Source organism: Colobus angolensis, unplaced genomic scaffold, assembly GCF_000951035.1.
Source record: "Colobus angolensis palliatus isolate OR3802 unplaced genomic scaffold, Cang.pa_1.0 Scaffold70, whole genome shotgun sequence".
Taxonomy (NCBI): Eukaryota; Metazoa; Chordata; class Mammalia; order Primates; family Cercopithecidae; genus Colobus; species Colobus angolensis.
The window spans coordinates 7,098,453-7,112,449 of NW_012120710.1; the positions used below are offsets into that span (position 1 = coordinate 7,098,453).

General features: G+C 35.1%; 1 protein-coding gene across 4 annotated transcripts in view; it reads left to right on the plus strand.

Moving 5' to 3' along the window:
• The window catches only part of USO1 (USO1 vesicle transport factor), a 96,592-nt gene that overhangs the window by 42,948 nt on the left and 39,647 nt on the right, over positions 1-13,997 (plus strand). For 2 of the 4 annotated variants that reach the window (XM_011927198.1, XM_011927199.1), the window contains exons 5-7: positions 10,827-10,927; positions 11,213-11,315; positions 11,473-11,528. In XM_011927198.1, coding sequence (XP_011782588.1) covers positions 10,827-10,927; positions 11,213-11,315; positions 11,473-11,528 — 260 coding nt within the window. Of the gene's footprint in view, positions 1-10,716; positions 10,723-10,802; positions 10,928-11,212; positions 11,316-11,472; positions 11,529-13,997 lie in introns of all 4 variants that reach the window. The other 2 variants (XM_011927197.1, XM_011927196.1) reach the window with 2 other exon arrangements.

A 13,997-nucleotide genomic window follows, 5' to 3' on the forward strand; every position in this document is an offset into this window, starting at 1 on the left:
AAAAAAAAAAATGAATAAATAAAAATTAAAGCTTTTTCTCTGGTAGGACAATTTATCCAAAATTACTTTGTGTGTACTTCCTGGAAAAAAAGTTTTTAGACAGTTCATTTAAAAATACTTGCCAAGAGCAGTGGTGCATGCCTGTAGTCCCAACTACTCGGGAGACTAAAGTGGGAGAATCACTTGAGCCCAGGAGTTCGAGGCTGCAGTGAGCAATGATTGCACCTGTGAATACCCACTGCACGCAAGGCTGGACAACATAGGGAAACCCTGCCTCTAAAAAAAATAAAAATAAAAATCTTTAGAAGTAATATTTGAATATGTATACCCATATTACCTATATTCAGTAAGAACTGGAAGGTATTCTAGTTCAGAGAATGTATATTGATATTGTCCCTTTAAAACTGATGTTTTACTTACTGACATTTCTTACATTAACTCATAGAACTCACTAATTTTTTATTTTCTTCTCTCTAATCTCTTTCAAGTTTCATTTACTTTTAACATTGATATTTGTTTTCTTCATAACTAAAGTAACCAAGTTTTTTTGGTTTGTTTTGTTTTACCAATTTTCTTGAGGTGCTTAACTTTTTTTAAAAGATGAAGGAAATATTCTTACCTAAAGCAGTGTTTAAAAGGTATATAACAAAGTTACCTATATATAATAAAAATACTAACAAATAAACTAACTTATTAAAGTATGAAGCATTACCTTTTGTGACATTTGAATCCTTTGTTTGACCTCAGGTGATACCAGAGCATTGTGCCTTGACTCGTGTCAAGCTGTTTCCTTGTTGGGTGGTAAAGATCAGTAGTTGTTTCTATTTTTGTGATATCATATTTATAGAGAGCTTTAAAACTTATCGAGTGCTTTCATGTTTATCTTATGTAGTCCTCATAGCAGCCAGTAAGGTAGGTGGTATTTTTCTACTCTCTAAAGATGAGAAAATGGAAGCCCAGAGATGATGTAACATATGGTATCATTAAGTAAGTAGAAGAACAATTTTACTTTTTTTTTTCTTTTTGAGACAGAGTCTCCCTCTGTTGCCGGCTAGACTGCAGTGGCGCAGTCTCAGCTCACTGCAGCCTCCGCCTCCTGAGTTCAAGCAATTCTTGTGCCTCAGCCTCCCAAGTAGCCGGGATTATAGGCATGCGCCACCACACCCAGCTAATTTTTGTACTTTTAGTAGAGACAGAGTTTCACCCTGTTGGCCAGGTTGGTCTCAATCTCCAGACCTCGTGATCCTCCCTCCTTGGCCTCCCAAAGTGTTGGGATTACAGGTGTGAGCCACCACCGTGCCCAGCCAGAACAATATTTTTTAATACATTTTTTCCTTTTTTTTTTAAGTATTTCTTAGTATTTTAATTCAATAAATTATGGCCAGTTTTTCTTTATTTTTCTAAATGGGTTCTTTATTAAATCATATAATTCACATAACTAGTTTATAGAATATTCAGATAAATGTTAAAAAGTATACGTGTACCTGGCCAGGCACAGTGACTCACCCTGCACTTTGGGAGCCCGAGGCAGGCGGATCACAAGGTCAGGAGATCAAGACCATCCTGGCTAACACAGTGAAACCCTGTCTCTACTGAAAATACAAAAAATTAGCCAGGCGTGGTGGTGGGCGCCTGCAGTCCCAGCTACTCAGGAGGCTGAAGCAGAAGAATGGCGTGAACCTGGGAGGCGAAGCTTGCAGTGAGCCAAGATCACGCTGCTGCACTCCAGCCTGGGCGACTGCTTCTCAAAAAATAGAAAAAAGTATACGTGTACCTGTTTAATTAACTACCAGTATAAACGAAGATTATTTGCTCTTTCTTCGCTCTGAGTTAGGACTGTTTTTATTAGGATATCTCCTTTTATAAAGCAATTTCCTTTTTTCATAATATAGGTTGTGAACTTAGTATAAAGTAGAATTCCAAAGAGAAGATCCAGAAATATTTTTAAACATTGTTTACACCTCTGGAAAAAGTACTACTAGAAATACGTTTTAAGAGTAAATGTATCTATGCATGTGTGCTTAAATGCCAGTCATATGAACAGGCCTGAAAACTATCCAGAGCTATACAGATGATGGTTCAACTTAATGATTTTTTGACTTACGATGGTGTGAAAGCAATATGCATTCAGTAGAATCTATACTTCGAGTACCCATACAACCATTCTGTTTTTTCACCTTCAGTACAGTAGTCAGCAAATTACATGAGATAGTCAATACTTGATTATAAAATAGGATTTCTGTTATGTTTTGCCCAGCTGTAGGGTAATGTAAGTGTTCTGGGCACATTTAGAGTAGGTTAAACATTAAATACATTTTCAACCTATGATATTTTCAGTTTATGATGGGCTTATCAGGACATAACCCCAAGTTGAGGAGCATCTGTATAAGTACTTCGAATGGGCATTTTTTTATTTTACATACCTATCTTAAATTTATTTTTACTATGGTAACAAAGGGCCATTTCATTTTTATCTTATTTTTTTCATTTACCTTACAGTAAATGGTCATTTACTTTTACAGGTTATAAATACACAATATAGTATATAAACTGTAGGCTATAAAAAACTTAGCTCTAAAGATTGTAATCTAATGATTACTGATGAAGGAAGATGGGTTTACTTGTTTCATGCCTTTGCTTACATGTATAATAGGTACAATTTCTCATGGTTCTAGTTTTTGTTCATAACTTTTAGATACTAGTGTAGTAGTTTATAGTAGTTGTAGCTTAATTTACTGCTACACTGAAAGCTTTGTGTATTACCTTAATTGCTTAGCTAATTTGGGGATACTTCGTTAAAGTGCAGAAGTGCTGTCTTATGACTAACTTAAAAGAAATGGCGTATGTCTCACGCTTTTTAAAACTGACAGTGTTAAACCAGAAGGAACAATTGATCCTTGGAATAGGACCATATTTTACTAGTTCAATTCAAAATGTAAATTTTATTTCTATACCAATAAGCTACAGCATATTATACAATATAGCTACAGAATAAATGAAAAATATTAACTCTGCTTCTTGCTGAGTTATTTGCTTGTGCCCAGTGCAAACACTGAATTAAACTTTTTCTGGTATTAGACCTGACTTCCTTGAAGCATAGCACAGAAGTTCTAGAGAGTCTGTATTAAAACGGGTTCATAGTTAAATAAACATAAATGCTGCGTTCCCCTCTGAAGCTTCATAAAGTTTACACTGGTCTAGTAAGTGCTGAGAAGCCTGCAGTGAAGAAACCTGTTCAACTTTAATCCAAATATATTTGTTCACAGGGGCTTACTTCTGCCACATACTTATTAACGTGCCACACTATCCTTTGTTTTGAAGTATACTAACCAAGGCTTGGTTAGTTGCTTGTGTTTACATACATAAAAATATTTCAGCATTTTAAAATACATTTTAGGGGAAGAATCCATCAAGTCTATATGTGGTTTTTTTTCTTCCTTTTTAGATTTGTTTATAATTTTTAATGTTTTTCCAAATGTCAATAACTATAATTTTTAGCTTTTCTCACGAGGTCACAAACTTTTGACCCAAGGGCATTGTCTGTCTTGTAAGCAAGGCTGTTTGACCTATATAGTATTTGAAGTAATGTGACTAAGTTGCCAGTATTATAAATCGGGAGCTTTGTGTCAATGTTTGTATTTTAGACTTCATTTTTTAAAAACCTGAAGATTGACAATACCTGGATCTGCATTCCTACATGGCAACAGGCAGCTGGAATTGAGTAACTGCTGTTTTCCTTAGATAGGGCATATACTCCCCATCCTCTAATGTTAGCCTGCTTCACTCACTCCCGTTACTGTCTTTTGTTTATAGTCAAGTTTTCATTCTCTACTATCTTCACACCACTGAGATAAAAATACTTATACTATAAATTATTTTCAAACATAATGATTTTTTAAGCTATATATCCCATTCAACAAATATGACTATATGCAAACGGAAAATAGCCCTACAAAGCACCCATGACTAAGTTAATATTGCTGTGATTTTAATTTGTAGAGGGAGACAATTCTGAGAGAGAGTATTACTTGTCCTTTGAACATAGATTTCTGATGTATTTGGAGAGCAATGCATTTGACATGCATTCCCCATGGGCCCTTTTTGTATACTTTCTTTATCTGCTTTTTTGTCTATACAGTTTCACTAGAATTTGGCTAACATCGCCACGATTTGTTAGGGTTCTGGGGTGGCTTAAAAAACAAGGTAGGCTCATTAGCCCACTAGCTCTTGTGACATCTTATTGGGTACGTAGCATTTGCCATACTGTAGCAATCAGGACTTCTGTTCATAGCCGATTCTAAAGATGAAAGTTTTCAAAAGATTCTGTCAGCTCCCAAGTTCCCATATCTTTTCCAATTTTTTCACAGTCTCATTTTCCATCATTCTGTCAACTTGTAAATAAAATGGGAAGGGTGGTGGCCGGGCGCGGTGGTTCATGCCTGTAATCCCAGCACTTTGGGAGGCCGAGGCGGGTGGATCATGAGGTCAGGAGATCGAGACCATCCTGACTAACACAGTGAAACCCCATCTCTACTAAAAAAAAATACAAAAAATTAGACGGGCATGGTGGCAAGCACCTATAGTCCCAGCTACTTGGGAGGCCGAGGCAGGAGAATGGTGTGAACTCAGGAGGCGGAGCTTGCAGTGAGCTGAGATCACGTCCCTGCACTCCAGACAGGGAGAGAGAGCAAGACTCCGTCTCAAAATAAATAAATTAATTAAATAAAATAAAATGGGAAGGTTGTGCAGTTCTTGCTACTTACTTCTCTGGTACCAGTTTGTTTGTTTGTTTGTTTGTTTGTTTTTCAACTCCATTCATAAGTTCACCTTTGAGCGTTGAAAATCATAATTTACCAAGCAAGATTTTACCTTCAAGCATGTGTAAGTAATTAGGACACAATTTTATCAGCTCACAAAGGAACAACAGGAAATCCTTTAAGGAGATCTGTAGCAGAGAATGTCCCTTAAATCCACTCTAGTTATGTTTGAGTATTAGGCTTCCTCATGATTGTTATCAGGCCTTTGTAGCATCAACCCTCTGCTACCTTAACTTAATACCCTCAATATATCTGTGATTATGTAGTAACATGATAGCTTTCAAGTGTACTTTTGGTGGTTTTGTTTTGTTGCGTTTTTATCCTTTTATCCTCTCTACCTATTTTCCTGAAGTGGAAATAGTGACTGCTTCCCAATGTAATTCTTCTGAAGCCACCACTAACCTGAAAAATAAAACTGTAATTAAAATACAGTCAGTTTACTTTTATTTAGAGTCCAATCATAAACTCAGTTACTTTTTTTGATAGGTTGCATATAACTTTTATGAGAAACAGAAAACTATAAGGTAAAATATCAAGACTTATTCACAGACAACTTTCTGGAAATACAGGATATCTTTTTCTTTTATCTTTTGCATCTTGGTGATAATACTTATTAATGGTAACCTTGTAAGAATCCAAAATTCTGAATCATCAAAGGAAGACTGTTAGGTTCTGTTTCACTTGAAAATTTAGTAATACATATATAGCTTATGTTGTAAATCTTAGGACCATTGTTCTCAAGTGAGGGCAATTTACTCTCCTTTACCCCACTCCACTCCTAGTATATTTGGCAATGTCTGGAGACATTTTTCATTGTCACACTAAGAGGAAGTAAGAGAGTGCTACTGCATCTAGTGGGTAAGGCCAGAGACAGTGCTAAACATCTTAAACTGCATGGGGAGGTCGTACAACAAAGGCTTACCTGGCCAGAAATGTCAGTAGTGCCAAGGTTGAGAAATCCTGTCTTGGGGATGATGATTTTGTCGATGGTGATGATGACGATGCTTCCATTTATTGAGCACATTATTTACCAAGCCCTATGCTAGATGTTTTACTTATTTTAAATCCTCACAGAAAACCCCATGTGAAGACGTTATCTCCATTTTACAAATAAGGAAACCGAGACTTGACGGAGTTAGGCTACTTGCCCAAAGTAACGGCTATTAAGTGGTTGAATGTGAGTTTAACTGGTCTTACTTAAAAACCTTTGTGAGCTTCTTCCATTATACCGTACTGCTACTCGGGGAAAGTATTTAACTACTCAGCCCTAGTCATTTTGTAAATGAATGGAAATCACCTCTACCTGTGTTAGTAATGTACTTCCATTTCTTGAAGTTAAGTTCAGAGGGGATTCTACCTATCATTAGTATTTGACAGTCAGTCACTTCTTTCTCATTGAATACTTTCTTCATTTGTTTGTCAGTCTCCAAAGTCTCCTGACTTTCTTCCTTTTTCATTGGTTACTCTTTGTCTCCTTCGCAGTTTTCCTCCTCGTCTCCCCAACCTCTTCACATTGGAATGCCACAAGGCACAGATTTCTTTCCTTCCCTCTTCCCTCCCTTGTTGATTTCATCTAGGCTTGTAACTTCAAATGTAATTTATATGCTTGCCACTCAAGTGTGTATGTCCAACCCAGACCTCTCCACTGAAGTTCATCATTGTATATTCAAATATTCACTCAATATCTTTACTTAGATACCCCCAACACACATACAGCTTTATTGACATCTAATTAATGTACAATAACAAACATATGTAAATAATTTGATTACTTTTGATGTATGTATAAACTCTTGGAACCATCAACATCACCACCACCACCACCACCAAAATAGTGAACCCATCCAAAAGTTGTTTGTAATCCACAGCTTCTCCTTTCGGCCCCCTTTCAGTCACAGTCTGCTTTCTGTCACTGCTGATTAGTCTGTACAGGTATTTTTCGAGGATTTTATGTAAGTGAGATGATACAGTATATTCTCTTTTTGGTTGTGGGGGGACATCTGGTTTCTTTCACTCAGCATAATTATTTTGAATTTATTCCATGTTGTATATCAGTAATTCATTCTTTTTTTATTGCTGAGTAGAATTCTGTTGTATCATCCTTATTAGCATATGGATTGTTTCCAGTTTTTGGTTATCAAATTTTGATTGGGTCTATTTTTACCAAATATTTTCTTTTGTAATTTAATCTTTTTATGTTCTGTTTATGAATGCTATAAACATTGGCTTAACTATTCATGTGTGAATATGTTTTTCTTGCTCTTCAGAAGAGAATGGCTAAGTGATATAGTCGGTTTATGTTTGACTATATAAAGCTGCTAAAACATTTTTCAAAGTATTTGTACCATTTTACATTTCCTCCCATAGTGTTTGTGTCTCAATTCTTCCATATACTCTCCAACGTTTGGCATGATTAACTTTTTAAAATTTTAACTGTTCTAATACATGTGTAGTGGCCTCTCATTGTAGTTTTAATTTGTAATTTCTTAATGAATGTGGATCTCAAACAACGTATGTGAATTTTTTTTTTTTTTTTTGTCATCCATATATCTTTCTTCTTTGGTGAAATGTTTTATTTAGATCTGTTGCCTGTTTTTTACTGGGTTGTCTTACACTTGAGTTATAATCGTTCTTTATGTATTCTGTTTTCAAGTCCTTTGTGACATATATTTCACAAATTTTTTTTCTTTGTGACATTTCTTTCTTTGGAATAGCAAAAATAACATTTTCATTGGGTCCATTTTGTCAATTTTTCCTCTTATAATTCAGACTTTTTGTATCTTATTTATGAAATCCTTGCCAAATCTAAGGTCACTAAGATTTTCTCCTATGTTTTCTTTTAAAAGTTTTATGACTCTTGGCCAGGCACAGTGGCTCACGCCTGTAATCCCAGCATTTTGGGAGGCCGAGGCGGGCAGATCGCAAGGTCAGGAGATTGAGACCATCCTGGCTAACATGGTGAAACCCCATCTCTACTAAAAATACCAAAAATTAGCCGGGCGTGGTGGCGGGTGCCTATAGTCCCAGCTACGCAGGAGGCTGAGGCAGGAGAATGGCCAGAACCTGGGAGAAGGAGCTTGCAGTGAGCCAAGATCGCGCCACTGCACTCCAGCCTGGGCGACAGAGCGAGACTCCATCTCAAAAATAAAAAAATAAGTTTTATAACACTTACAATTAGGTCTGTAGTTAATTTCGAGTTTCACACTTAGGTCCATCATCCATTTTGAGTTAATGGATTTATTTCTGGACTTTCTGTTCTCGTCTATTGATCTGTACGGGGCATCATCTTGATTACTGTAGCTGTATAATAAATCTTGAAATTATGTAGTATTAAGTCCTCCAACTTTGTTGTTCAGAATTGTTTTTACTGTTAGGTTTTTTGCATTTGCATACCAGTTTTAGAATCAGCTTGTGAATTTGTACAGAAAAGGCCAACTGAGAATTTGATTGGGATTCTGTTGACTGTAGATCAATTTGTGAAAAACTGATAAAAAAATATTGCACCCTTCTAATACAAGAACACAGTATATCTCTATTTTTGCAGGTCTTCTTTATTTTTTTTTTCTCCTTTTTTGGGACAGGGTCTTACTTTGTCAACCAGGCTAGAGTGCAGTGGTACAATCATAGCTCACTGCAGCCTCAAACTCCTGAGCTCAAGGGATCCTCCCACCTCAGCCTCCCCAGAAGCTGGTACTACAGGCATGTGCCACCATGCCAGCCTAAATTTTTATTTTTTATAGAGACAAGTTCTCACTATGTTGCCCCGGCTGGTCTTGAATTCCTGAGCTTAAGCAATTCTGCCTCAGCCTCCCAAAGTTCTAGGATTACAAGTGGGAGTCACTGTGCCTGGCCTGTTCTTTAATTTCTCTCAGCAGTGTTTTGGAGTTTTCAGAGTATAAGTAGCACACACCTATTGTCAAATGTTTTTGTTGATGCTATTGTAAGTGGAACTGTTTTTTGAATTTTAATTTCTAATTGTTGTTACTAGTGTCTATTAATAAAAATACAATTAATTGTGTGTATGACCTTTTACCCTGCAACTTGCTGAGCTTACTTATTAGTTCTATTAGCTCTTTTGTAGATTCCGTAATACTTTCCTCATAGACAAACATGTCATCTGTAAATAAAGACAGTTTTACTTCTTCTTTTCTAATCTATATGCCTTTTCTTTTTCCTGCCTTATGACATTGACTAGGATCTTCAGTACAGTGTTAACTAGAATTGATGAGATTGGACATTCTTGCCTCCTTCTGATCTTAAAGAGGAAAACATTCAGTCTTTCACCATTAAGTATGATGTTAGCTATAAGGTTTTTGTAGTTGTACTTTGTCATCCAGTCTTGTGACTTTAAATATCATTTATATGTTTACCACTCTAATGTGTGTATCCAACACAGACTTCTCCACTGATATCTATGTTAGTATTTATCCAGCTTCTTACTTGGTATATCCACTTGGATTTTTATAAGATATCTCAAACTTTATATGTCCAAAACTAAAGTTCTGATTCTCTGTATACTTCCAGCTTGCTTCTCCCATGGTGTTTCCAGTCTCAGTAAATGGTAACCCTATCCTTCTAGTTCTCTAGGCCAAAAGCTTGGAATCACTCTTCCTTTTCTTTCTTCCTGACTCTCCACACTCCTCTGTGCAACATGTCAGCAAATCATATTCCCTTGTAATAAAAATTATGACGTCTAAGGTCTAAGCCACCTTCACGTGACTCTTATCTTGGTAATGCTTCCTGACTTGTCTCCCTGTTTTCCTTACTCAGTGACATTCTTTTCTCAGCATAGCAACCAGAGTAATCCTTTTAAAACTATTTTGTTGTTGTTGTTGTTTAAATAATATGATTTTCAGGCTCAAAAGCAGTGAATTCTTTGAGAAATATTTCTTGGAGTTTCTGAAGGATAAACCCAGCTTATTTAGGTAATTAATCAATTGGAAAACATTTCATTTCTACTTTTGGTCTCTTCTTTTTCCTCTATAAACAATTAGATGGGATTATGACTGTCAATCTTGGATTGTTGCTTTTCCTGTCATCTGCTGGGTTTTTTTCCTCACATTTAGAAAAGAAATTTCTGAGAGATAATGGGTTTGATCTTGACTGCCAGCTCCATTGGCTTATAGTCACTTACTGGAGTACTATATGGAAAAGGATTCTGATGCTCAGCCAGTGCTGTGATTAATTAGCTGTGTCTGGTGTGAGTGAGAGAATGGGAAGTAGTATGCTTGCATCTCTAATTTGAGTTTATAATACAGGCAGATCTTAAGTAATTTGCTTTGTCAGTTTTTGCTTTCATTTTTTGTGATCCTTTACTTTTTTTTTTTTTTGACGTAGTACATTGAAACAACAAATACTTTAATTAAAAGACATTTAAACACTAAAGACAAATGTAAAATCCTTTAAACAATAAAGAAATTAGATGTCAAATTCTGATTTTATTGCCAAAGAATTTTGTAGGCTATATATATGCAAAAGATACTGAGAAATCTGGAGTAGATTGGTTTAATTTCATAATTAAATTATTTAACCCAGTAACACTAACAATCAGCAAGGACTATATGTTCAATATTATTTTGGGGAAAGGGTTTTGAGATACAACTTATATACAATAAAATTTAGTCTAAATTGTAGTCTGAGTTTGGGCAGAAGTATACAAAAGTGTAACCACTACCACATTCTAGATAGATTATTTCTATCCCAAGTTGTTTCCTTATGTGCTAATAGAAGGGTAACTTAAAAATGTCCTTGAGAAAATATGAATATTTAAATATCCTTTTTTTAGATATCATATTTAAATATTTAACCAATAAAATGTATTTAAATGAATTTGAACATTATTTTAAGGATATAGCTTTACATAATAATTGTGATATTGCTGCGAGCCACACTGTTCCAGTGTTGAATTGTTTACCAGGAAAATTATCATTTACGCTTAACTCTTCAATGAAAAGATATTTTAAAATAACCTACTATTAAATTGAGATTCTTTATTTTTGAATATTACAGAAGAAAATTCCACAAGACAGAGTGAAGATTTGGGAAGCCAATTTACAGAAATTTTCATTAAGCAGCAAGAAAATGTCACTCTTCTGTTATCTTTATTGGAGGTAAATAGGGAACCTTGATGTTTTTGTCATCTTAATAAGCTGCTTTTGTTGCCTTTTGGTTGTTATTGAGGAAATAACATGTATATATCTTTAAAGGTAGTGAAGTTTATTGTATTATAGCAAGAGATCCACATTCATGTTTCAAGAACTATGTAATCACTTAAAGTATGCTAAACTTGCATGTTTTACTTGTAGTTTCTGGTACAAGTTACTATTAGTGGAAAAGATGTTTTTCTTGAAAATGTGAATTATAGATGTTAAATATTTTAAATTCTCCTATTGCAGGAGTTTGATTTCCATGTCCGCTGGCCTGGTGTGAAGCTCCTTACTTCTCTCTTAAAACAACTAGGGCCTCAGGTGCAACAAATTATTTTAGTCAGTCCTATGGGTAAGTAACTTACCTGTTTTATATTATTTTGATTAAAACATGAGTATCATTTCCTAGAGAAAGGGACTGAAATGGTGTGTTAGTAAATTGTTAATAATTTGAGTCACTATTTGTATTTTTGGTCTGCCAGCATTTTTCACATGGTTGTGTGTTCTAGGTGTTTCAAGATTGATGGACTTACTAGCGGATTCCAGGGAAGTTATACGTAATGATGTAAGTTAAATTTGAAAAAGAAACACAAAAATATATGGCTTTTTTTTCTCTCGCATATCTTTGTTGTTGAGTTTTAGGAAATTAGAGTTAGAAAGTTGGAGTAATGACTTTTAAAAAAAAAAATTTTTTTTTTAATTCAAAATTAGAGATGGGAGTCTCTCTATGTTGCCCAGGTTTGTCTTGAATTTCTGGGCTCAAGCAGCCCTCCCGTCTCGGCCTCCCAAGATGCTGGGATTACAGACATGAGCCACTGAGCCTGGCTGGAGTAATGACCTTTTAAAGTTGTATACAAGGCCACATTGTTTCATTCCTTTCTGGCTATCCAGTATTTTGGGTTAGAAAACCATTTTGCCGTTCAAATTTATTTCTTTCATTAGTTTAGGATTTCTTATACTATCTGCTGAAAGATTGCATTTGACACCAAACTCTACCTCCAGAATTTCCTTTTCCTCCTAAAGAGTAGAGGTGATACCTGCAGACATTGAACTGTGTAAACCCAACAAAGCATTACATTTGGAATCCTCGCCCTTGTTTGATTGAGTATGTATTTCTAAGGATTTGCCTTGTTAATCATGGAGCATGATTTGCTCTGGACTTATTTTCCATTCTGATTTATTTTATATTTGCATATAAGTTTGAATATTTTTGTATTGATGCTGTATGTTTTGTTGCATAAGCATTTTTCTCTATTGTTACCTATAACTTGATAAAAATTCTGTAATACTTAAAATAGCAATTAGAAAAATTAAATTCTGGAGCTAGGAGATCGTATCAAGCTAATTAAGTCTCCATATTTATAGTGAAATGCCCAAGACCCACAGAACCAAGTGAAGTTAAGTGTTCTTTGTTAGCCATATCTTACTCGTCTTTTTATTTGTGGTATTAGCCCTACGACTTTTTCATCATAAGTCTTAGTAAATATCATTTGGATTGCTCTTAGTCTTGTAACTGGCTAATGACAAAGCAGAGACAAAACTGAAGCATTCTTAATTCCTAGTCTATGGATACAGTTTTTAAAATTTGTTGTACTTAAAATTTTTTAATATGTATATCGATTCAGTATTATAGGTAGTGAACTTAATATATAGTATGTAACTTACGAGAAGGACATTTTTTAATCTTTAGTATTTAAATGTCATGTTTTAAGAATTGTCTTATTTAAATAGTTATCTATCTATTAGGAATTTGGGGTATCTTTCCTTGACTAAAATCTGATTGTGTATCTTTAAAAGCTTCTGTTCTTTTCATGTCCCACAGTTTAAATAAGAGGATATCATGCAAATCATAAATTACATCTCCCCACATCTTTTAATTTCGTTACCACTTATTTTCATTTTCAGATATAAAAGTGCTCTTTAAAAATAACTGCATTAGGCCAGGCGTGGTGGCTCACACCTGTAATCCCAGCACTTTGGAAGGCCGAGACGGGTGGATCACCTGAGGTCAGGAGTTTGAGAACAGCCTGGTCAACATGGTGAAATCCCATCTCACTAAACATACAAAAAATTAACTGGGCAAAGTGGCAGGCACCTGTAATACCAGCTACTTGGGAGGCTGAGGCAGGAGAATCGCTTGAACCTGGGAGACAGAGGTTGCAGTGAGTCGAGACTGTGCCATTGCACTCCAGCCTAGGCAACAAGAAAGAAACTCTGTCTCAAAAAAATAATAATATAACTGAATTAATTCTGAAATCTCCTGTTTTCCTTTAACTCTTTACCTTTTTATTCTGCTCCTAACCATTTTTCCTCAACTTTTATTTGAGACAGAGAAATAAGCGTCTATTTATATTGGTTTTTATTAATTTTATGATCGCAGATTAAGTTCTGTTTTTGTTGTAATGTTTAGATTATTGGTTTTTACATGTTTTGTAACCATGTATTTTTATTTTAATAAGCCTATTGAAGAGGATAAAGAGAAAAGAAACTAAAATATACTAAGACCTTGAAAGCTAGTGGGTTCTGTAGAACTTATTTTATCTCCTTTAGTCTTTATAAAAACCTGTGACAAAGATATTACATGAGTATACTATAAATTCGTGTAATTTTCTTAAAGTTGGCACAACTAGTCAGTAGGGCAAGCAGGTTTTTTTTTTTTTTCATTAGTTTTTGGGGAACAGGCAGTGTTTGGGCAACTAGTTTTTAAACTCACTTTATCTAACTCAGAGCCTAAATGTTTTCTCCACTGTATTTCTTCTTCTCTTTGTTAGTAGTTAAACTGAAATTGGCAGCATTAAGTGGGAGAATTTGACATCCAAAAATAACTGTTTTCACCTTTTTCTCCCATATTAATGTTGAAAGTTGACAAGAAAATGAGTGGAATAAGCCCAATAAAGTCATGGGCATTTTTTGTCTTGTATGAATACTTACCTACTTAGTACTGATAGCCAATAGCTGGTTTGCCTCTGTGGGACCTTTTTATTACCTATTTGCTATTCTTCTTCCTCTACAATAATATCTGTGCTTTTTTTTG